This window comes from Pristiophorus japonicus, chromosome 1, assembly GCF_044704955.1.
Source record: "Pristiophorus japonicus isolate sPriJap1 chromosome 1, sPriJap1.hap1, whole genome shotgun sequence".
Lineage (NCBI taxonomy): Eukaryota > Metazoa > Chordata > Chondrichthyes > Pristiophoridae > Pristiophorus > Pristiophorus japonicus.
In genome coordinates this window covers 332,198,682-332,224,304 of record NC_091977.1, presented here as the reverse complement: position 1 = coordinate 332,224,304, position 25,623 = coordinate 332,198,682, and the positions used below count along the sequence as shown (strand labels likewise).

At 49.5% G+C, this 25,623-nt stretch overlaps 1 protein-coding gene and 1 long non-coding RNA gene across 4 annotated transcripts in view; one reads left to right on the top strand and one right to left on the bottom strand.

Annotated features, from left to right (window-relative positions):
- Positions 1 to 25,623, top strand: part of bbs9 (Bardet-Biedl syndrome 9) — an 852,590-nt gene that overhangs the window by 407,595 nt on the left and 419,372 nt on the right. For all 3 annotated transcript variants that reach the window (XM_070889198.1, XM_070889191.1, XM_070889207.1), the window contains exon 20: positions 23,411 to 23,630. In XM_070889198.1, coding sequence (XP_070745299.1) covers positions 23,411 to 23,630 — 220 coding nt within the window. The remainder of the gene's footprint in view (positions 1 to 23,410; positions 23,631 to 25,623) is intronic.
- Positions 18,200 to 25,623, bottom strand: part of LOC139272990 (uncharacterized) — a 142,004-nt gene continuing 134,580 nt past the window's right edge. Inside the window, exon 3 of the long non-coding RNA XR_011594988.1 lies at positions 18,200 to 18,462. This is a non-coding gene — a long non-coding RNA (uncharacterized lncRNA). The remainder of the gene's footprint in view (positions 18,463 to 25,623) is intronic.

The following is a 25,623-nucleotide window of genomic DNA, read 5'->3' as shown; positions in this document are numbered from 1 at the left end:
TTTCTCTTCCCCTCCTCTCTCTCTCACATCGCACTCTCTTGCCCAACCCCATTTCTCTCTCCCACCCCCCTTCATTCTCTCGCCTCCGTCACTCGCACCCTTCGTCACTCTCGCCTCCGTCACTCGCACCCTTCGACTCTCGCCTCTGTCACTCGCACCCTTCGTCACTCTCGCCCTTTGTCACTCTCGCCCCGCCATTCTCGTCCCTGTCATTCTCGCCCCCGCCACTCTCGCCCCCGCCACTCTCGCCCCGCCACTCTCGTCCCTGTCACTCTCGCCCCCGTCCCTCTCGCCCCGCCAGTCTCGTCCCTGTCACTCTCTCCCCTGTCACTCTCGCCGCCGTCACTCTCGCCCCCGTCATCCTCAACCCCGTCGCCATTGAGCCCGTCGCCCTCGCCCCCGTCACTCTCGCCCCAACACTCTCGCCCAGTCACTCTCATCCCTGTCTCTCTTGCCCCCCCCGTTCCTCTCGCACCCCACTCTCTCGCACCATCTCGAGTGGCTTGAGCAGTGGTGCAGCAGGGAGGGATTCAAATTCGTGGGGCATTGGAACAGGTTCTGGGGGAGGTAGGACCAGTACAAACCGGACGGTCTGCACTTGGGCAGGAACGGAACCAATGTCCTAGGGGGAGTGTTTGCTAGTGCTGTTGGTGAGGAGTTAAACTAATATGGCAGGGGGATGGGAACCAATACAGGGAGACAGAGGGAAACAAAAAGGAGACAAAAACAAAAGACAGAAAAGAGATGAGTAAAAGTGGAGGGCAAAGAAACCAAAGGCAAGAAACAAAAAGGGCCACGGAATATAAAAGGGCTGCAGGAGGGGTAAAAACTAAAAATCATGGTTTAAAAACTAGGATGAAAACACTCTACCTAAATGCACGCAGCATTAGAAATAAAGTAAATGAGTTGACGGCACAAATCATTACAAATGGGTATGATTTGGTGCCCATTACAGAGACATGTTGTAAGGTGGCCAGGACTAGGAATTAAACGTACAGGGGTATCTGACGATTCGGAAAGATAGGCAGGAAGGGAAGGGAGGTGGGGTAGCTCTGTTAATAAGGGATGATATCAGGGCAGTTGTGAGGGATGATATTGGCTCCAATGAACAAAATGTTGAATCATTGTGGGTGGAGATTAGAGATAGTAAGGGGAAAAAATCACTGGTCGGCATAGTTTATAGGCCCCCAAATAATAATTTCATGTTGGGGCGTGCAATAATCAAGGGAATAATGGAGGCATGTGAAAAAGGAACGGCAGTAGTTATGGAGGATTTTAACCTACATATCGATTGGTCAAATCGCAGGGGGTAGCCTGGAGGAGGAATTCATAGAATGCATACGGGATTGTTTCTTGGAACAGTATGTAACAGAGCCTACAAGGGAGCAAGCCATTTTGGATCTGGTCCTGTGCAATGAGACAGGAAAAATAAACGATCTCCTCGTAAAAGATCCTCTCGGAATGAGTGATCACAATATGGTTGAATTTGTAATACAGATTGAGGATGAGGAAGTTGTGTCAGAAACGAGCGTACTATGCTTAAACAAAGGGGACTACAGTGGGATGAGGGCAGAGTTGGCTAAAGTAGACTGGAAACAAGGACTAAATGGTGGCACAATTGAGGAACAGTGGAGGACTTTTAAGGAGCTCTTTCAAAATGCGCAACAAAAATATATTCCAGTGAAAAAGAAGGGTGGCAAGAGAAGAGATAACCAGCCTTGGATAACCAAGGAAATAAAGGAAAGTATCAAATCAAAGACCAATGCGTATAAGGTGGCCAAGGTTAGTGGGAAACTAGAGGATTGGGAAGATTTTAAGCAACAGCAAAGAATGACTAAAAAAGCGATAAAGAAAGGGAAGATAGTTTACGAAGGTAAACTTGCGCAAAACATAAAAACAGATAGTAAAAGCTTTTACAGATATATAAAACGGAAAAGAGTGACTAAAGTAAATGTTGGTCCCTTAGAAGATGAAAAGGGGGATTTAATAATGGGAAATGTGGAAATGGCTGAGACCTTAAACAATTATTTTGCTTCCGTCTTCACAGTGGAAGACACAAAAACCATGCCAAAAATTGCTGGTCATAGGAATGTATGAAGGGAGGTCCTTGAGATGATCACTATCACTAGGGAGGTAGTGCTGGACAGACTAATGGGATTGAAGGTAGACAAGTCCCCTGGTCCTGATGAAATGCATCCCAGGGTATTAAAAGAGATGGCGGAAGTTATAGCAGATGCATTTGTTATAATCTACCAAAATTCTCTGGACTCTGGGGAGGTACCAGCGGATTGGAGAGCAGTTAATGTAACGCCTCTGTTTAAAAAAGGGGGCAGGCAAAAGGCAGGTAACTATAGGCCGGTTAGTTTAACATCTGTAGTGGGGAAAATGCTTGAAACTATCATTAAGGAAGAAATAGCGGGACATCTGGATAGGAATAGTGCAATCAAGCAGACGCAGCATGGATTCATGAAAGGGAAATCATGTTTAACTAACTTACTGGAATTCTTTGAGGATATAACGAGCATGGTGGATAGAGGTGTACCGATGGATGTGGTGTATTTAGATTTCCAAAAAGCATTCGATAAGGTGCCACTCAAAAGGTTACTGCAGAAGATAAAGGTACGCGGAGTCAGAGGAAATGTATTAGCATGGATAGAGAATTGGCTGGCGAACAGAAAGCAGAGAGTCGGGATAAATGGGTCCTTTTCCGGTTGGAAATCAGTGGTTAGTGGTGTGCCACAGGGATCAGTGCTGGGACCACAACTGTTTACAATATACATAGATGACCTAGAGGAGGGGACAGAGTGTAGTGCAACAAAATTTGCAGATGACACTAAGATTAGTGGGAAAGCGGGTTGTGTAGAGGACTCAGAGAGGCTACAAGGAGATTTGGATAGGTTAAGCAAATGGGCTAAGGTTTGGCAGATGGAATACAATGTCGGAAAGTGTGAGGTCATCCACCTTGGGAAAAAAAACAGTAAAAGGGAATATTATTTGAATGGGGAGAAATTACAACATGCTGTGGTGCAGAGGGACCTGGGGGTCCTTGTGCATGAAACTCTTTTAGGAGTTAACAGAAAAACATTAAACCGTGCCCCCCGATCTGGGGGAAACACCAACATTTACAATGCCATTTTTTTTTTTGACACAAAAACATATTTTTTCTCCAAGTGCCCCCTATAAAAGGGGAGGGGGACACTAAAAGCACCGGCAATTAAAACAAATTAACTTAAAAACATAAAATCAAATTAAAATTTGGCCCAAAAGGTTAGTTTGCAGGTGCAGCAGGTAATCAGGAAGGCAAATGGAATGTTGGCCTTCATTGCGAAAGGGATGGAGTACAAAAGCAGGGAGGTGTTGCTGCAACTGTATAAGGTATTGGTAAGGCCGCACCTGGAGTACTGCGTGCAGTTTTGGTCACCTTACTTAAGGAAGGATATGCTAGCTTTGGAAGGGGTGCAGAGACAATTCACTAGGCTGATTCGAGAAATGAGGGGGTTATCTTATGATGATAGATTGAGTAGACTGGGTCTTTACTCCTTGGAGTTCAGAAGAATGAGGGGTGATCTTATAGAAACATTTAAAATCATGAAAGGGATAGACAAGATAGAGGCAGAGAGGTTGTTTCCATTGGTGGGGGAGACTAGAACTAGGAGGCACAGCCTCAAAATACAGAGGAGCCAATTTAAAACCGAGTTGAGAAAGAATTTCTTCTCCCAGAGGGTTGTGAATCTGTGGAATTCTCTGCCCAAGGAAGCAGTTGAGGCTAGCTCATTGAATGTATTCAAGTCAAAGATAGATAGATTTTTAAGCAATAAGGGAATTAAGGGTTATGGGGAGAGGGCAGGTAAGTGGAGCTGAGTCCACGGCCAGATCAGCCATGATCTTGTTGAATGGCGGAGCAGGCTCGAGGGGCTAGATGGCCCACTCCTGTTCCTAATTCCTATGTTCCTATCTCTCTCGTCCCATCTCTCGCCCCCCCATTTCTCGCCCCCCCTCTCTCACCCCCTCTCTCTCGCCCCCTCTCTCTCGTCCGATCTCTCGCCCCCCCATTCTCACCCCCCCATCTCTCGCCCCCTCTCTCTCACACCCCCTCTCTCACCCCATCTCTCACTCGCACCCTTCTCTCACCCAACCCCACTTCTCTCTCCCACCCCCCTTCATTCTCTCGCCTCCGCTACTCGCATCTTTCGTCACTGTCGCCCTTTGGCATTCTCCTCCCTGTCATTCTCTCCCCCGTCACTCTCGACCCCCTCTCTCTCGCCCCCTCTCTCCCTCGCCGCCCTTCTCTCGCCGCCCTCTCTCTCGCCCCTCTCTCTCTCGGCTCCCTCGCCCTCCTCGCGCTCTTGCTCTCTCGCCCCCTTTGCTCTCTCGCCCGTCCCCCTTGCCTCCCCTCTCTCTCGCTCCGTTGATCTCAGTCTCGCCCCTCTCTCTCTCGTCCCCGTCACTCTCGTCCCCCTGTCCTCTCACTCTCGACCCCCTCTCTCTCGATCCCCTCTCTCTCGATCCCCTCTCTCTCGACCCCCTCTCTCTCTCTTGCCCACCTCTCTCTCTCTCGTCCACCTATCCCTCTCACCCACCTCTCTTGCCCCCTCCCTCTCGCCCACCTCTCTCTCGCACCCTCTCTCTCATCCCTCCCATCTCTCTTGCACCCCTCTCTCTCGCCCACCTATCCCTCTCGCTCACCACTCTCTCTCGCCCTTCCTCTTGCCCCCTCACTCTCCCACACCTCCTGTCTCTCTCACGTCCCCTGTCTCTCTTGCCCCTCTCTCGCCCCCTCTCTCTCTCTCTCGCCCCCTTTCTCTCTCGCCCACCTCTCTCTCGTCCACCTCTCTCTCGCCTTTCTCTATCGTCCCCTCTCTCTCTCGCCGCTACCCTCTCCCCCCTCTCTCACCCCCCCTCCCAACCCCCCATTGCCCTCTCTCTCCAGTTCCGTCTCTCTCACCCCTTCTCTCTCGTCCACCTCTCTCTCGCCCTCTCTCTCTCTTGCCCCCTCTCTCTCTCGCCGCACTCTCTCGCCCCCTCTCTCTCCCCCCACCTCTCTCTCGCAACCCCTCTCTCACGACCCCCTCTCACTCTCGCCCCCGTCACTCTCGCCCCACTGTCTCTCTCGCCTCCCCTGTCTCTCTCTCTTGCCCCCTCGCTCTCGCCCCCTCTATCTCTCTCGCCACCCCTCTCTCTCGCATCCCTCTCTCTCTCACCCCCCTCTCTCGCCCTCCCCTCTCTCGCACCCCTCTCGCCCCCTTCTCTCTCGCTCCCTTCTCTCTCGCCCCCCCCTCTCTCTCACCCCTTACTTTCTCGCCCACCCTCTCTTGCACCCTTTCCTTTATCCCCCTCTCTGTTCCCTTCTCTCTCCCCTCCCTCTCTCTCTCGCCTCCTCTCTCCCGCCCTCTCTCTCACCCCCTCTCTTTCACATCCCCTCTCTCTTTCACCCCCCATCTTTCTCGCCCCTTCTCTCTGTCGTCCCCTCTCTCACTCGGCCGTACGCTCTCTCCCCCCTCTCTCACTCCCCTTCTCCCTCTCTCTCTGGTCCCCTCTCTCTCGCCCAGCCTCTCTCGACCCCCTCTCACATACCTATCTCTCTGTCTCGTCCAGCTCCCTCTCTCGCCCCCTCGCTCTCTACCCCCTCTCTCACCCTCCCTCTCTCTCACCACGTCGATTTCCGTCTCGCCCCCTCTCTCTCTCGTCCCCGTCACTCTCGTCCCCGTCACTCTCGTCCCCCTGTCCTCTCGCTCGCGACCCCCTCTCTCTCGATCCCCTCTTTCTCGCCCACCTCTCTCTCTCTCGTCCCCTATCTCTCGCTCCGTTCTCTCTCTCGTCCCCTCTCTTGCATCCCTCCCTCTTTCCCCCCCCCGTCTCTCTCTCTCTCCCCTCTCTCTCTTGCCCCCTCGCTCTCTCGCCCGCTCTATCTCTCTCGCCACCCCTCTCTCGCATTCCTCTCTCTCTCACGCCCTTCTCTCGCTCCCTTCTCTCTCGCCCACCTCTACCTCGCCTTTGCTCTCTCTGGTCTCCTCGCTCTCGCCCCTCGCTCTCTTTCTCTCACACCGCTCTCTCTAGCTCCCCCTCCCCTCTCGCCCCTCTCTCTCGCCCCTCTCTCTTTCTCGCCCCCTCTCTCTCGCCCCGCACTCTCTCTCTCGACCCCTCTCTCTCTCTCGCCCCACATTCTATTTCTCGCTCCCTCTCTCTCTCGCCCCACACACTCTCTTTCTCGCCCCCTCTCTCTCTCGCCCCCCATTCTCTTTCTCGCCCCCTCTCTTGTGCCCTTTTGTCGATCTCCCTCTCTCTCACCCCCTCTCTTGCTCTTGTCCCCTCTCTCGCTCGTGCCCCTCTCTCCCCCTCCTTCTCTCTCGCTCCCCTCCCTCTCGCCCCCATCACTCTCACCACCCCCGTCACTCTCGCCCCAGTCACTCTCGCCACCCCCATCACTCTCGACCCAGTCAATCTCGCCCCCGAGACTCTCTCCCCCCTCTCTTTCGCTTCCTCTTTCTCTCTCGCTCCTCTCTCTCTCTTGCCCCCTCTCTGGTTCCCTTTCTCTTACGCCGATGCTTTCTCTCTCGCCCCCTCTTTCTCTTGTCCCCCCTCTCTCTCGTCCCCTCTCTCTCTCTTGCCCCTTCACTCTCTCATCCCACTCTCTCTCGCCCTCATTCTCACCCACACTCTCTCTCGCCCTCCCCTCACCCCCCCATCTCTTGACCCCTCTCTCTCGCTCCCCCTCTCTCGCCCCCCCCTTTTCTCGCCCCCTCTCGTCCCCCCCGCACCCCCTCTCTCGCGCCCTCTCTCTCGCCCCCACCCCTTTTGTCTACCTATCTCTCGTTCACCTCTCTCTCTCGCCCGCTCTCTCGCCCCTTCTCTCTTGCCCACCTCTCTCTCTCTCCCACCTCTCTCTCGCTTCCCCTCTCTCTCGCACCCCCCTCTCTTGGACCCCCCTCTCTCTCACTCTCTCTTTCTCACCCACCTCTCCCTCTTGCCCACCTCTCTCACCCCCTCGCTCTCTCCGCCCTCTCTCACCCCACTCTCTCTCTTGGCCCCCTCTCTCTCGCCCCCCTCTCTTTCGGCTCCCCACTCTCGCCCCCTCCCTGTCTTGCCTCCCTCGCTCTCTCGCCCCCTCCCTCCCTTGCCTCACAATCACTCTTGCCTCCCTCTCTCTCATTGTCCCCTCTCTGTCTTCCTCCTCTCTCATCCCCTCTCTCTTGCCCCCCCTCTCTCTCGCCACTCTATCTCTTGCTCCGTTCTCTTTCTCTCCCCTCCCCATTTCTCCCGCCCCCCCTTTCTCTCTCGCCCCCTCTCTTTCTCGTGCCCCCTCGCCACCCTTTTTCTCGCCCCCCCTCTAGCATCCCCTCTCTCGCCCCCACCCCTTTCGTCCACCTATCTCTTACCCACCTCTCTCTCCCGCCCACCTCTCTCAACCACCTCTCCCTCGCCCCCTGTCTCGCGTCCCACTCTCTCTCACACACCCTTTCTTTCGCTCCCCCTCTCTCTCGCACACCCTCTCTCTTGCACCCTCTCTCTCGCCCCCTCTCTCTCACCCCCTTTCTTTTTCACCCCTTCTCTCGACCCTTGCTCTCGCCCCCTTGCTCTCGCCGCCCTCTCTCTCGCCCCCCTCTCTTTCGGCTCCCTTTCTCTCGCACCCACTCTCTTTCGCCCCCTCCCTCTCTCGCCTCCCTGTCTCTCTTGCCCCCTCCCTCTCTTGCCTCCCTCTCTCTCACCCCCTCTCTCTCTCGACCCCTCCCTGTTGTGCCCCCTCTCTCTCTCACCCTCCCCTCTCACCCCGCTTCCTGTCGCGCCCCGTCTCTCTCTTGCCCCTCTCTCTCTCACCCCCTCTCTCTTGTCCCCCTCTCTCTTGCCGCTCTCTCTCTCTCGCCCCCTCTCTCTCTCTTTTGTTCCCCTCTCTCTTTCTCGCCCCCCTCTCTTGCGCCCTTTTCTCTATCCCCCTTTCTCACTCTCGCCCCTCTCTCACTCTCAGCCCCTCTCTCACTCTCGCCCTCTCTCGCTCTCTCCCCTCTCTCGCTCCTCTCTCACTCTCGCCCCTCTCTCGCTCTCAACCCCTCTCTCACTCTCGCCCTCTCTCACTCTCGCCCCTCTCTCACTCTCGCCCCTCTCTCACTCTCGCCCCCTCTCGCTCTCGCCCCTCTCTCACTGTCGCCCCTCTCTCGCTCTCGCCCCTCTCTCACTGTCGCTCCTCTCTCGCTCTCGCCCCTCTCTCACTGTCGCCCCCTCTCGCTTTCGCCCCTCTCTCACTGTCGCCATTCTCTCACTGTCGCCCCCTCTCGTTCTCGCCCCTCTCTCACTGTCACCCCCTCTCGCTCTCGCCCCTCTCTCGCTCTCGCCCCACTCTCACTGTCGCCCCCTCTCACTGTCGCCCCTCTCTCGCTCTCGCCCCTCTCTCGCTCTCGCCCCTCTCTCGCTCTCGCCCCTCTCTCGCTCTCGCACCTCTCTCGCTCTCGCCCCTCTCTCACTGTCGCCCCCTCTCGCTCTCGCCCCACTCTCGCTCTCGCCCCTCGCTCGCTCTCGCCCCTCTCTCGCTCTCGCCCCACTCTCACCCTCGCCCCTCTCTCACTCTCGCCCCTCTCTCGCTCTCGCCCCTCTCTCGCTCTCGCCCCTCTCTCACTCTCGCCCCTCTCTCGTTCTCGCCCCTCTCTCGCTCTCGCCCCTCTCTCACTGTCGCCCCTCTCTCGCTCTCGCCCCTCTCTCGCTCTCGCCCCTCTCTCACTGTCGCCCCCTCTCGCTTTCGCCCCTCTCTCACTGTCGCCATTCTCTCACTGTCGCCCCCTCTCGTTCTCGCCCCTCTCTCACTGTCACCCCCTCTCGCTCTCGCCCCTCTCTCGCTCTCGCCCCACTCTCACTGTCGCCCCCTCTCACTGTCGCCCCTCTCTCGCTCTCGCCCCTCTCTCGCTCTCGCCCCTCTCTCGCTCTCGCCCCTCTCTCGCTCTCGCACCTCTCTCGCTCTCGCCCCTCTCTCACTGTCGCCCCCTCTCGCTCTCGCCCCACTCTCGCTCTCGCCCCTCGCTCGCTCTCGCCCCTCTCTCGCTCTCGCCCCACTCTCACCCTCGCCCCTCTCTCACTCTCGCCCCTCTCTCGCTCTCGCCCCTCTCTCGCTCTCGCCCCTCTCTCACTCTCGCCCCTCTCTCGTTCTCGCCCCTCTCTCGCTCTCGCCCCTCTCTCACTCTCGCCCCTCTCTCACTCTCAACCCCTCTCTCACTCTCGCCCCTCTCTCGCTCTCGCCCCTCTCTCACTCTCAACCCCTCTCTCGCTCTCGTCCCTCTCTCACTCTCGCCCCTCTCTCGCTCTCGCATCTCTCTCGCTCTCTCCCCTCTCTCGTTCTCGCCTCCTCTCTCTCTCCCCCCTCCATCTCTCTCGCCCCCATCCCTCTCTCTCTTACCCCCCTCTTGCTTTTGCCCCTCTCTCTCTCGCTCCCCTCCCTCTCTCGCCCCCCCTCTCTCGCTCTGCCCCTCTCGCTCATGCCCTTCTCTCTCTCGTTCCCCTCTCACCCCTCTCTTTTACTCCTCTGTCTCTCTCTTCGTTTCTCTCCCTCTCACTCTGTTCCCTCTCTGCCTTCGTTTCTTTCCAGTCTATGCCTGTCATGTTACCCTTTGTATTCTTTGTGTACTTGGGACTTCTCGGTGAGTTACATCTGCCACTTTATTCAGAGACACTGGCAACGTACAAGCCGGCTGCCGTGTTCCTCTATGTTATATTGTTATATTGTTATACTGGGACATTGTTAAAATGTGATTTCCGACCACTTCGACATTAGGCCTATTAGTATCAATAAAATGGGAGGCTGCCTCTTGAAGTGAGATTCAAATTTATCAGATTGAAGAGATTTTGCTTAAAGTAAATCCAGATTTCATTGGTCCATAAAGATTAACGTTTTACATCAATGCAGAACTACACTGAAAATAAAGTTGTCGGTGGCTGCATACAGTTAATGAAGAGCGAACACGCAACCTTATATAAACACTCTCTGGAGCCCTTCGGAAAGAAAAGATGTAAACTTTGCCTGCAATTAAAACATGTTATCCTTAAAATATTTAGCGGTTACATACACCTCAAAGTAAAAAAGCAATGTATTGTTACAAATTAACATTCAAATATCCTTTAGGCTTCAAATATCATTTAAGCAGACTTGATATGTCCCTTTGAGTACTGTTATCAACAAGTACTGTTGATAATAATGAGACAGAAAGGGTGTAATACTGTCCCACTGGTGTGACCATCATTTTCAAAGTTTGATCATGTTAATCTGATGGACAAACAACTTCACAGGTTCTTGGGACAACAGGCTCAATGTCAGAGACTTGGGAAGGAATTTGTATACTCCAGTCTTCTCTGTTCATGTTCTTTATGCAGACTTTCAGGAGACGGTATTCAGCTTATAACCACAAACAAAACAAGTATCTGTTTGTATTGTTGTTAAAATTATCTGTATCAGTAAACCAGAGGGCTCCAGGACAATGGAGCTTTCTTTGACTGTGTAAGCCATTAAACCATTCGTCTTCATTTATGATTTTTTTTTTCAATTTTTGAAATGTCAAGATGCTGTAATCTCCAGTGTGAATAGTTCGTTCCCTTACTTGGCACACTATATTTGCTTTTCCTTTTGCTGTCGATTCCCTCCTGAAAGCCCGGGTCACCTACTTTTCTTCTTCCATGTCTCTTTTAAGACGCTCCTTAAAGCCTATCTCTTCTTTTGGTCACCTGCCCTAATATCTCCTTATGTGTCAAAAAAAATGTTGTCCTATAACACTCCTGTGAAGCGCCTTGGGACATTTTACTACATTAAAGGTGCTATATAAATACATTATTGTTGCTTACAAATTAGAAATTAAATGTCCAGTATTAACTAATGCTAGCCTCAGTGCAGAAACAGAAGATTAAGGGTGGACAACTGTAGCCTGCTTAGCGATTTCTACCTTAATACCGCGTAATTTGGTATTTGGTACAAAAACGGGCTATTCTCGACTATTATTTTGAGAACAGAATTAAATATTCTTTGTCAAAGCACGTTCCTTATTTAAATGTAATGTTTTGCATTAAAGATGTTTGCAAATGTTATATGAAACAAAGACACTTATTTTGAAGGCTAAGAATGTCTATATTCAAAGGGTTAAAGTTTGATGCAATGCACATGTTTAAGATGTATTTCACAGTTTTGACGTGGTATTGACTGTAGATATGGAGGCAGGGGGAGTGGGGACTGAAGTACAGACTCGATGGGACTGATTTGGAAGAAAGTTATTCAAACTTAAATACAGGTTTACACTGGTGAAATGAGGAATCCAGTTTAGAACATCCAAGTGCCCGATTTGACTTACTGTTGGAGTTATCGAGCTGACTTTCTTTGGGTGATCTCTGAGCACATGCTGCATTCAGGTGCATCACTGAAACGAGCAAGAGCTGCAATCAGTGTGAAGCCTACTTGTCAATACAAAATTGTTGAACAAAAAGCAAAATACTGCAGTTGCTGGGAATCTGGAGCAAAAACATAAAATGCTGGAAACACTCAGCAGGTCAGTCAGCACCTCTGGAGAGAGCAGAGGAATTAATGTTTCCAGGTGATGACAGTTCTCCCCTGCAGCTGACTGTGGCGTTTGCACTTCCTCCATGGCAGACTGCAGGTCCCGTATTCAAAGCAGGCAGTTCTGGCACTTGTTCCTGAGTAAGATTTCATTTTTTTCTGCAGCACTCAAGCAGAGCAATCAACAAAGGTTTCAACCAGCAGCAGCCTACAAGAGCAGCTGCAGTCCCTATTCCCCATCCACCTGCAGTCATAGCATTCACCATGCAAGAGGAAATGCACAAGGATCATATCTAAATTAGGTGAGCTCCCTTACTGAATCCATTGAGGCCAACTGCCCATTGTAACAGCTGCTCATTGTACCAGCTGCCCATTGCACTAGCACCAGCTGCCCATTGTACCAGTTGCCCATTGCTTCAGCCGCCCATTATACCAGCACCATCTGCCCATTGCACCAGTTGCCCATCGCTCATTGCACCAGCTGCCCATTGTCAATTGCACGAGTTGCCTATTGCACTAGTTGCCCATTGCACCAGTTGCCCATTGCACTAGTTGCCCATTGCACCGATTGCCCATTGCACCAGTTGCACATTGCACCAGTTGCCCATTGCACTAGTTGCCCATTGCACCAGCTGCCCATTGCACCAGTTGCCCATTGCACCAGTTGCCCATTGCACCGATTGCCCATTGCACCAGTTGCCCATTGCACCAGTTGCCCATTGCACAAGTTGCCCATTGCACCAGCTGTCCATTACACGTTGCCATTGCAAAAGCTATCCATTGCACAAGTTTCCCATTGCACCAATTGCCCATTGCACTAGTTGCCCATTGCACCAGCTGCCTATTGCACCAATTGCCCATTGCACCAGCTGCCCATTGCCCATTGCACCAGTTGCCCATTGCACCAGCTGCACATTGCCCATTGCACCAGTTGCCCATTGCACCAGCTGCCCATTGCCCATTGCACCAGTTGCCCATTGCCCATTGCACTTGTTGCCCATTGCACCAGTTGCCCATTGCACCAGCTGCCCAGTGCCCATTGTACCAGCTGCCCATTGCCCATTGCACTTGTTGCCCATTGCACCAGTTGCCCATTGCACCAGTTGCCCATTGCACTGGTTGCCCATTGCACCACTTGCCTATTGTACCAGTTGCCCATTGCACCAGTTGCCCATTGCACTAGTTGCCCATTGCACCAGTTGCCCATTGCACCAGTTGCCCATTGCACTAGTTGCTCATTGCACCAGCTGCCCATTGCACCAGTTGCCCATGCACCAGTTGCCCATTGCATCAGTTGCCCATTGCATCAGCTGCCATTGCCCATTGCACCAGTTGCCCATTGCACCAGTTGCCTATTGCACCAGCTGCCATTGCCTATTGCACCAGTTGTCCATTGCACCAGTTGCCCATTGCACCAGTTGCCCATTGTCCATTGCACCAGTTGCCAATGGCATCAACTGCCATTGTCCATTGTACCAGTTGCCCATTGCACCAGTTGCCCATTGTACCAGTTGCCCATTGTTCCAGTTGTCTATTGTACCAGTTGCCCATTGCACCAGTTGCTCATTGCACCAGTTGCCCATTGTACCAATTGCCCATTGCACCAGCTGCCCATTGCACCAGTTGCCCTTTGCACCAGTTGCTCATTGCACCAGCTGTCTTTGCCCATTGCACCAGTTGCCCATTGCACCAGTTGCCCATTGTCCATTGCACCAGTTGACCATTGCACCGGCTGCCATTGTCCATTGCACCAGTTGCCCATTGTACCAGTTGCCTATTGCACCAGTTGCCCATTGTACCAGCTGCGCATTGCACTAGTTGCCCATTGCAGCAGTTTCGCATTGCACCAGTTGCCCATTGCACATTGCCCATTGCACCACTTGCCCATTGCACCTGCTGCCCATTGCACCAGTTGCCCATTGCACCAGCTGCCCATTGCCCATTGCACCAGTTGCCCATTGCACCAGCTGCACATTGCCCATTGCACCAGTTGCCCATTGCACCAGTTGCCCATTGCCCATTGCACCAGTTGACCATTGTCCATTGCACCAGTTGCCCATTGCACCAGCTGCCATTGTCCATTGCACCAGTTTCCCATTGTACCAGTTGCCCATTGCACAAGTTGTCCATTGTACCAGCTGCCCATTGCACTAGTTGCCCATTGCAGCAGTTGCCCATTGCACCAGTTGCCCATTGCACATTGCCCATTGCACATGTTGCCCATTGCACCAGTTGCCCATTGTACCAGTTGCCCATTGCACCAGTTGCCCATTGTACCAGCTGCCCATTGTACCAGTTGCCCATTGCACCAGTTGCCCATTGCACCATTTGCCCATTGTCCATTGCACCAGTTACCCATTGTACCAATTGCCCATTGCACCAATTGCCCATTGCACCAGTTGCCCATTGTACCAGCTACCCATTGCACTAGTTGCCCATTGCACCAGTTGCCCATTGCACCAGTTACACAGTGCACCAGCTGCCCATTGTACCAATTGCCCATTGTACCAGCTGCCCATTGTACCAATTGCCCATTGCACCAGCAGCCATTGCCCATTGCACCAGTTGCCCATTGCACCAGTTGCCTATTGCACCAGTTGCACATTGTACCAATTGCCCATTGCACCAGTTCCCCTTTGCACCAGTTGCCCATTGCACTAGTTGCCCATTGCACCAGTTGCCCATTGCACCTGATGCCCATTGTCCATTGCACTAGTTGCCCATTGCACCAGTTGACCATTGTATCAGTTTCCCATTGCACCAGTTGCCCATTGCACTAATTGCCATTGCACCAGTTGCCCATTGCACCAGTTCCCCTTTGCACCAGTTGCCCATTGCACTAATTGCCATTGCACCAGTTGCCCATTGTATCAGTTGCCCATTGCACCAGTTGCCCATTGTATCAGTTGCCCATTGCACCAGTTGCCCATTGCACAAGTTGCCCATTGCACCAGTTGCCCATTGCACCAGTTGCCCATTGCATCAGTTGCCCATTTCATCAGTTGCCCATTGCATCAGTTGCCCATTGTACTAGTTGTCCATTGCACTAGTTGCCCATTGCATCAGTTGCCCATTGCACCAGTTGCCCATTGCACTAGTTGCCCATTGCATCAGTTGCTCATTGCACTAGTTGCCCATTGCATTAGTTGCCCATTGCACTAGTTGCCCATTGCATCAGTTGCCCATTGCACTAGTTGCCCATTGCATCAGTTGCCCATTGCACTAGTTGCCGATTGCACTAGTTGCCCATTGTACCAGTTGCCGATTGTAACAATTGCCCATTGCGCCAGTTGCCATTACCCATTGCCCATTGTACCAGTTGCCCATTGTACCAGTTGCCCATTGCACTAGTTGCCCATTGCATCAGTTGCCCATTGCACTAGTTGCCCATTGCACAGGTTGCCCATTGCATCAGTTGCCCATTGCACCAGTTACACAGTGCACCAGCTGCCCATTGTACCAATTGCCCATTGCACCAGCTGCCCATTGTACCAATTGCCCATTGCACCAGCAGCCATTGCCCATTGCACCAGTTGCCCATTGCACCAGTTGCCTATTGCACCAGTTGCACATTGTACCAATTGCCCATTGCACCAGTTCCCCTTTGCACCAGTTGCCCATTGCACTAGTTGCCCATTGCACCAGTTGCCCATTGCACCTGATGCCCATTGTCCATTGCACTAGTTGCCCATTGCACCAGTTGACCATTGTATCAGTTTCCCATTGCACCAGTTGCCCATTGCACTAATTGCCATTGCACCAGTTGCCCATTGCACCAGTTCCCCTTTGCACCAGTTGCCCATTGCACTAATTGCCATTGCACCAGTTGCCCATTGTATCAGTTGCCCATTGCACCAGTTGCCCATTGTATCAGTTGCCCATTGCACCAGTTGCCCATTGTATCAGTTGCCCATTGCACCAGTTGCCCATTGCACAAGTTGCCCATTGCACCAGTTGCCCATTGCACCAGTTGCCCATTGCATCAGTTGCCCATTTCATCAGTTGCCCATTGCATCAGTTGCCCATTGTACTAGTTGTCCATTGCACTAGTTGCCCATTGCATCAGTTGCCCATTGCACCAGTTGCCCATTGCACCAGTTGCCCATTGCACTAGTTGCCCATTGCATCAGTTGCTCATTGCACTAGTTGCCCATTGCATTAGTTGCCCATTGCACTAGTTGCCCATTGCATCAGTTGCCCATTGCACTAGTTGCTCATTGCATCAGTTGCCCATTGCACTAGTTGCCGATTGCACTAGTGTTGCCCATTGTACCAGTTGCCGATTGTAACAATTGCCCATTGCGCCAGTTGCCATTACCCATTGCCCATTGTACCAGTTGCCCATTGTACCAGTTGCCCATTGCACTAGTTGCCCATTGCATCAGTTGCCCATTGCACTAGTTGCCCATTGCACAGGTTGCCCATTGCATCAGTTGCCCATTGCACTAGTTGCCCATTGCATCAGTTGCCCATTGCACCAGTTGCCCATTGCACCAGTTGCCCATTGCACCAGTTGACCATTGTACCAGTTGCCCATTGCACTAGTTGCCCATTGCACCAGTTGCCCATTGCACTCGATGCCCATTGCCCCAGTTGCCCATTGCACCTGATTCCCATTGCCCATTGCACCAGTTGCCCATTGTATCAGTTGCCCATTGCACCAGTTGCCCATTGCACCAGTTGCCCATTGCACCAGCTGCCCATTGCAGCAGTTGCCCATTGCACCAGTTGCCCATTGCACCAGTTGACCATTGTACCAGTTGCCCATTGCACTAGTTGCCCATTGCACCAGTTGCCCATTGTACTAGTTGCCCATTGCCCCAGTTGCCCATTGCACCTGATGCCCATTGCCCATTGTACCAGTTGCCCATTGCACCAGTTGCCCATTGTACCAGTTGCCCATTGCACTCGTTGCCCATTGCACTGGTTGCCCATTTGAATCAGTTGCCCATTGCACCAGTTGTCCATTGCACCAGCAGCCCATTGCAGCAGTTACCCATTGCGTTAGTTGCCCATTGCACCAGTTGCCCATTGCGCTAGTTGCCCATTGCGCTAGTTGCCCATTGCACTGGTTGCCCATTGCACCAGTTGCCTATTGCACCAGCTGCCATTGCCCATTGCACCAGTTGCCCATTGCACCAGCTGCCCATTGCCCATTGCACCAGCTGCCATTGTCCATTGCACCAGTTGCCCATTGCACCAGTTGCCCATTGCACCAGCTGCCATTGCCCATTGCACCAGTTCCCCATTGTACCAGTTGCCCATTGCAGCTGCTGCCCATTGCACCAGTTTCCCATTGTACTAGTTGCCTATTGCACCAGCTGCCCATTGCGCATTGCACCAGCTGCCCATTGCACCAGTTGCCCATTGCACCAGTTTCCCATTGTACCAGTTGCCTATTGCACCAGCTGCCCATTGCGCATTGCACCAGCTGCCCATTGCACTAGTTGCCCATTGTACTAGTTGCCCATTGCACCAGCTGCCCATTGCACCAGCTGCCCATTGTACTAGTTGCCCATTGCACCAGTTCCCCATTGTACTAGTTGCCCATTGCACCAGCTGCCCATTGCACCAGTTGCCCATTGCACCAGTTGCCTATTGCACCAGCTGCCATTGCCCATTGCACCAGTTGCCTATTGCACCGGCTGCCCAATTGACCAGTTGCCCATTGGACCAGTTGGCCAATGGACCAGTTGCCCATTGGACCAGTCGCCCATTGGACTAGTTGCCCATTGGACCAGTCATCTATTGCACCAGCCGCCCATTGCACCAGCTTTTTATTGTACCAGCACCAGTATGCTGAGCACGGATCCCCGGGTCATTCAGTGGTCTCTTGCATCCCACTAAGTTCAGTAATTTTATCTTTCTGTTACTTTGAATGTAACATAAGAGCATATGAACATAGGAATTAGGAACAGGAGTGGGCCATCTAGCCCCTCAAGCCTGCTCCGTCATTCAACAAGATCATGGCTGATCTGGTCTTGGACTCAGCTCCACTTACCCGCCCGCTCCCCATAACCCTGAATTCCCTTCAAGGCATTAGGCAGTATCCAATAATACTGAGGAATAGTCCGGAAAAAAAAGAGAAGTGGAAAGATTTCTGGTGTTTACCAATGTAGAACCAATACTAGAGTTTGAAACAGTCTGGAGCTGTCTTGGGATCACAGCTTGTGCATTGCTGCACAATCCTTCCTTACACACAACATTGTTTGGTTGGCCGGACCAGTAGTCTAAATATTCTTAACTTAAATTATCTAATAATTGTAACTGTTTAGCATAATTAGCTCCACTCATCTCTAAGATCATCTTAGCATTGCTAATATTTTAACTAATTTTAGCAAGTTCCCAAATCCCTCTTGAGAGTTCTCTCCCTTGTTTTTCACTATAGATTTAGCAAAATTTTAATTTTTTTAATTGCCATTTTAATTGACACATTCATCCATTCTAGTTTGCATTAAAGGTCTAATAAATGCTGTTGATGCAAGTGAACTTCATTGAAATATTAAATTAAACAGATTGTTCAGTCCTGAGGGCTGCTGGTCACTGTTTTAATATAAAACTATTTTAAATCTCCTTTAAAATGGCAATAAATAATCTGCTCCTTTTGAACGTTAATCTGCAAAATAATTCATTTGATTGTTCATTATAAAATAAATCATTCTCATTTAAATAATTTCACCTTTACAATTGGTGCTACTACATCAAAAGTGAACAAACATATTCTGAGTTACAGTTACTTAGTACCATCATCATCATAGGCAGTCCCTCGGAATTGAGGAAGGCTTGATTCTACTCCCAAAGTGAGTTCTCTGGTGGCCGAACAGTCCAATACGAGAGCCACAGACCCTGTCACAGGTGGGACAGACATTCGTCGAGGGAAGGGGTGGGTGGGGCTGGTTTGCCGTGCGCTCCTTTCGCAGCCTGTGCTTGGCCTCTTCAATGCCCTTAGATCACAATAATTAAACATTTAGCTAAAGAAGTCGTTATTAGTTTTGCATTTTAGCATATACTTTAGCTAACGCACAGTTATCTTAAATAGCTTAACGAATCCCGATAGCTTTCTTCGAATAGTTATAGGTAATACCCTGAGTCTTGGAGTTCAGGGTAAGGAATTCCAAGTTTCTATTGCTATCTATTGGGAAAGGGTAAATAAGGAAATAATTAAATCTGGTTCATGAAGCATTTGACCAAAATCCATTTAGTTAAGAAACAGAAACATTCAAAATTAACACTTAAAGGACAGAATCATTCCCTTTAACAGCAAGTTAGCAGTTATATTAAACAGCACACCTGTCTAATATTCAGGCAAGTCCTTGTTAAATGAAGTAAAAGAGGCATTGTAAATTCTAGGGTTTATAGTCCTTCTCGATCATCGTCATTACCAGCTTGATTACCCTTTATTAGCGTTTCTTTTGGGGTTTCTTACTGTGGTACTACTATGGAAAAGCCTGAGGCCAAAGCACCTGCAGGGTTCTTCATATCTTTCCGAGTAGGCCTCTGGAAGAGACCATCATTATCAGAGCTCAGCTCTGTTGTGGGTCTCTATTCACTGTCTGTTATGGTCTATGCAATGCAATGTTTAAGTGGAGGTTAAACATGATTCATTCACATTTCTGTCTTTACTATTTGCTATGGGTAAATAAGAAATTCACAAGGCATTTCTTGGTTTTTGCTGTGTAACATAAATGCTGCAGTTTAAAGAGTGGCAAACAATTCCCTTAGCTATCATTAAATGGAGGAATACAGGTGAAAAATTGGCATTGCAGATTTAGTCATGCGAAATTAAAGTTTTAATTTCTGATATAGCATCAAAAATGCATACAAAAAATGAAAACAAAATATTTAGACCAGATGGGTATTTACTGTGATCATCATGAACTTTGGAACTCAGATAACTTGTTCAGAGACCTCTTCCTAAAACCTCAAGCAAGTGACTCAAACAAGTGGGACATAGACTTTTAACTGGAATGACTCAGTTTACATGCCATCTAGTTTGTATTTGGTTGTATTTGTGGCATTTGTTTTTATTAAGCAACAAACGTGAAGGGCCAAAGTGCACAGAGCACACTGCCAACATTACGACGGGATAGAACAGAAGGCAAAGTTAATGGGCACATAGTGATTAGGTGATGCTAAGCTGTGTGACATTGAGTACAGAATTCCATAGGTCGTGATACGAATAAATCACAGTAGTTGTAATTGCTTTCAAAGACTCTGCAGCTAGTATCTGAGGCAAGGGCTGGTTTGTTTTGAATTGTCATCAACAGAAACTGAGGACGGGTTTTATTTAGATCAATGTTAAATTGGAATTCAACTTAAACTGAAGTTGTCTGTGTAAATGGAAACCCGACTCAGTAGAAGAATGAAATGGTGAGCTTGCTATGACTCCATGATTACTGTTTTTGACTGTTCATTTGAAATTCCTCTTTCGGCAATTTCAGTAGAGGCGCAAATCACTTATTTTGAACAGTTTAACATCTTTGTTAACTTATTGGAGAGAGGAATTTCAGACAACCACTATAAGCATTTGTACGCTCTTGCCTCGCACAAATTTCAAGCCAAAGTTCTTGGTATATACTGAATCTTTAAAAACTAGAGAGTATGTTGCTGGTAAGTACTGAAGTGACAACACCTGGGGTATATGTATACAGTAATAATTGTGTTCACAAAATTATTCTAAACACATTTTCTGACAAATTAACAATTGTAAGTTTGGACTTCCAAAAGAATTGATAGAAATGTTCAGATTCAGGTATTTCTAATTTAGTGTCACTCGCTAAATTTCTGTGTTGTACAATATTAAATACCACTTTTGATAGGTTGATAAAGAGAAATGTCTTGTCATGCTTTTAAAACCAAAGGTTCATGATTAATTCTACGTTCCTATTTTTTAATCTCTCATTTTTTGTCAAGGGATAAAATATTTCATGTTTGGCAGCTAGTGCTGATGACATCATCAATGACAATGGTCTAGATTTTCCATTAATTTTACATGCATAACGCCCACTTAATGTCCATTTTACCGCTGAAACGATGTGTAACACCCAGATATCGCCCATTTAACTACAAAATGGAAACTGACGCCTATTTTTCGGACACTTATCGCCGAGCGTTACTTTCGCCATGTACGTAACGGCGGGAAAAAATAATACTGCCCGCCCACTTTTTTGGGGCGGAATCATCAGAATGGGCGAAACCAATGCCTATAATATCACCCAGCGTTACTTTCCGTACGTAATTAATGCCGAGATTCAATAATACCGACCGCCCACTTTTTTTTGTTGTAAACATTTGCTGAAACTAGCGCCCAGTATATCGCCCATCCTTACTTTTGGCACCTTGCACACATCTTGCCCACAATATCGTTCGCCGAAAAAACCGCTGGGAAAAAGTTGAACTAACTGAAACTACTCTCAGCGATATGGACACCATGCTCTAAATGGCACGTCGCATCATTTAAAATGCTGCTCTGCTTCAGCCTCGGGGGAGTTCGGATGTACTCTGGAGATCTTTGGAGGTGATGTGAACATCTGAACAAACATCTTTTCATACTGTGGACGATTGGCATTTACTTGGTGTTTTAGTGGGGACATTCATTCTTTGCGAACAATCGGTGGAAAATAGATAGCTGTTGGAATGGGGCCTGTCACTTCTCACCCTCTCTTGATGACCACTAACATGCTGCAGACTCGAGATGGCAGAAGGTACACTCGACAGCATCATGTGCTCAATGTAAGATGTGGCAGACTGATGAGGAGGACCAGACGTTACACCCCCTGCAAGTACAGGGAGAAGCAGTCTTACAACTTGTGCAACACCACCTGCCTTAGGAGACTGAGCTTCTACAAAGAGGTTATCACTGAGGTATGCCAACTCATAAGGGGAGATCTGCAGCCTGCCAGCACCATCAGAACTGCACTGTCCATCGAGGTCAAGGTCACCGTGGCACTGTCGTTCTATGTGTCGGGTTCCTTTCAGGCCTCAGCTGGCGACATATCTCAGCATGCCATGCATTGCTGCATTAGACAGGTCACTGAAGTCCTGTACGCACACAGGGTGGACTTTATCAGCTTCCCTATGACCAGATAAAAAATGAGAGATTAAAAAGTAGGAACGTAGAATTAATCATGAACATTTGGTTTTAAAAGCATGATAAGACATTTCTCTTTATCAACCTATCAAAAGTGGTATTTAATATTGTACAACACAGAAATTTAGCGAGTGACACTAAATTAGAAATACCTGAATCTGAACATTAGAGGTGGCGGCACAGTAGTATACAGTCTGGAGGAGTGGCCCTGGGAGTCCTCAACATTGATTCCGTGGCCGCAGTGTGTACCAGCTACAAGATGCACTACAGCAACTCGCCAAGGCTTCTTTGACAGCACCTCCCAAACCCATGGCCTCTACCAACTAGAAGGACAAGGGCAGTAGGTGCCTGGGAACACCATCATCTCCAAGTTCCCCTCCAAGTCGCACACTATACTGACTTGGAAATATATTGCCGTTACTTCATCGTCAATGAGTCACAATCCTGGAACTCCCTCCCTTACAGCACTATGGAAGTATCTTCACCACACCAACTACAGCGGTTCAAGAAACTGGCTCACCATGCCTTGCTAGCGATGACCACATCCCAGGAACTAATTTTGAAATAAGCAACAACTTGTATTTAAATAGCACCTTTAACACAATAAAGCATGCCAAGGCACTTCACAGGAGCGTTATCAAACAAAATTTGACACGAGCCACGTGAGATATTAGGACTGGTGACCAAAACCTGGCGAAAGAGGTAGGTTTTAAGGAGCGTCTTAAAGGAGAGAGAACTGAAGAGGTTTAGGGAGGAAATTCCAGGACCCAGATAGCAAAAGGCATGGCTTTTATTGAAGACAAAGTAAGAATGTAACCTCTGACGATGTCAAACTTAAGTTACATTATCAGGCACATAAATGCACATAGCAAAACAAATGCATTACTATAAATACAAATTTGCAGTCCATTCGTTTCAAATGTTATGAGGAAGTGGATTGGAGTCAGTTTAGAATGTTCCAAGAAGATTCAACCGTCTGCTATTAAAGTTTGGCTTTTCACCACGCAGGGAGTTATACGCCACCTCAAAGCTCAAGTATTCGAAGCCTACCTACTAGAGGTAGTATTGGCCCTCCTGGTTTCCATGTGTTCAGGAGTTAGATGGTTGACTTGACACCAGAGTTATACTGCCACTATTGTGTTGAGGTGCAACTAAAACCTTTTCGTATTAGCATGAATGCCGTTGTATAACAGCACTCTAAAACCGTGACTTTTTTTTCTTGCAAGGGTGCTGATGGTAAGAATTCCTCTTCAGTTATAGGGGAAATTTTCCTCTATAAAGCAAGAGCTTTGTACACTGGGAGCAAAAATCAGGAATTTAGGTATGCACCTGAGTTCCTGATAATGTCTCCCCGCTCTGACGTGTGCACACGAGTGCTAAAGACGATTATTTGATGGTGTGAAGTTTCCGTTTGCAAGTATTAATATTGAAAGGTACGTTTTTTTTACTTACCTCGGCTACCTCGCCTTTAATCATCGCCCCCAAAGCAGCTGGCCGCCCGATGCTCGCCTCCTGCAGCTGCAGGTTTTTTCACCCGGCGGTGCTGCAAGTGTAAGAATCAATTTCGGGTCCAGGGTAATGCGCACGGGAGATTGGGGCGCAGCGCCGTAGCACCACTGCAAAACTCCCGCCGAATATGACGGGAGTCGATGTCAGCGCTGCGCCCGTTAGTGCCCCCACTAAAGGGAGGAGACCTCTGGTTTGAATAACTCGGGCAGGTTTTTAATTATGTTATCCTTGACTATTAATTTCCATATAATCGATCATTATTTTAAATAGATTCCATCTCTTGACTCTGGCAGGGCTGGGAAGAGTGCGTGGACGCAGCTGTTGCTCACTTACTGAGGACCTGTCTGTCGAAGAGCCCCAGGGACCAGGCACTGAGCTCGACAAGCCAACTCAATATGCCGAAAGATACCTGCAGATTAAAGAAACACATTACCCTACTGTGTGACAGACTGAGTAAAGGAGGTCTGCTGTCTTTAACTGCAGATGGGGCTCAGCAGGCAATCACGATGCCAGGTAAACTTGACATTGAAGAAGAGCAGTGTTCATCAACTGCCAAATTATAATGAGAGCTATTGTTTTATGTGATCATGTATTTCACTCTGAAAGTCACAGTAGTAGACAGCAAATGTTTGGAGTGTAAACACACAGGTTCTTATCTGCCGCATTATAAGTCACATTATGTCCAAGGAATAATGGTTTACACAAAGCAAGCTACCTAGAAGATAACAAGCTTTTGTTTGCAAGGACAGATTTAGTGAATTATTAAAGTGAAAGATAAGCAGTCATAAAATTAAAAAGCTATATATTGTGGGAAGTGCCTGCTTCAGATAAGCACAGTGAATTGTTGGTTGTTTTGACATTTGTATGCATTTTACAGTCTCCAAGTTTTCCCTATGCACTCAATCAAATATTTGAATTGGCTTTACATAAATCTTTTATTTTACTTGCCTCAATGGTCAACCCATAATTGCTCAGCTCTGTGAGGAGTGATTGTTTTGATAAATCTCTGAAATACACATTTTATTACAGTCTTTAAGATTGCTGTGACAGGCAGAAAGGTTATTTAATCCAGTCCATAAACCCATGATGAAGTAGAAGATGCCTGTGCGTGAGTTCTTTTAACATGGGGTAGCTGTTGCACACCGGCAACCACACGGGCTTAGCTGAACAAGGTCTTAGTCCAGTGGCAAGGGGGTCCAAGACAACTGGAGACCAGGCACTGCTCTATAAGCCTAATTGCCTACGGTGAAGTGTTGGCCGCAAGCCTTCGTCAGTATGAAGTTCAGGACCTGGAACGTCAGGACCCTAATGGACAATCCTAACAGCAACAGGCCAGAACGCCGCACCGCCATAGTTGCCCGGGAACTCAGACATTTTGACATTGACATCACCACCCTAAGCGAGACCCGGTTGGCAGGGGAAGGCCAGTTGAAGGGACATGGTGGAGGTTACACCTACTTCTAGAAAGGGAAACCAGAGGCAGAACACCACCTTCATGGAGTCGGCTTTGCCGTCAAGAATGAGCTAGTCGACTGCCTCAAAGACTCCCCCTGTAGGGTTAACGAACGCCTCATGACTCTTCGTATTACCCTATCTCGGAACCAATGCGCGCCACAGTCATCAGTGCGTACGCCCTACACTCAATGCAACGGATGAGGCTAAAGATGGTTTTTAATTCCAACCTCGCGACATCCTTGTCCCGCATCCCTATGGGCGACAAATTGATTCTCCTGGGTGATTTTAATTCCAGGGTCGGCAAAGACACAGCCCTCTGGGCAGGCATGATTGGCAGAGAGGGGGTAGGGAAAGCCAACTCCAGCAGTACCCTACTCCTGACAAAATGACTAGAACATGAACTCCTCATCACCAACAACCTGTTCCGCCAGAGGGACAAATACAAGCAACATCCTCGCTCCAAACACTGGCACCTGCTTGACTATGTCATCGTCCGAGCCAGGAATCGCAAGGATGTGCACATCACCCGCGCCATGACAGGAGCTGACAACTGCTGGACGGACCACCGCCTAATCCGATCCATCATCAACATTAACATTGCCTCAAAGCAGAGGGGACAGCAGAAGCAGTTCCACAAAAAAGTTAATGCCAGGGCACTTAGAGATCCAGCTAAGAGAGCCCTATACAGCCAACACCTCACAGCCAATCTGGCGTGCCTCGATGACCCTGAGATGCTGAATGCCCACAGCGCTTGGTCTGTCCTCCAGGCCTCTATAACCAGTGCCTGCGAAGAGACACTTGGTTACTCAACCAGAAAACATCAGGACTGGTTTGATGAAAATGATCAGGAGATCGAAGAACTAATAGATCGCAAGCGCAAAGCATTTCTGAGCCTCAAGCAACAACCCAACTCAGGAGCTGCAAAACAACATTACAGAGGGCTCAAGGCTGAGGTCCAACAAAAAACCCGGGACCTAAAGAACAGGTGGTGGATGGAGTAAGCACAGGAGATACAACAACTGGCTGAGAGCCACGATATGCAAGGATTCTT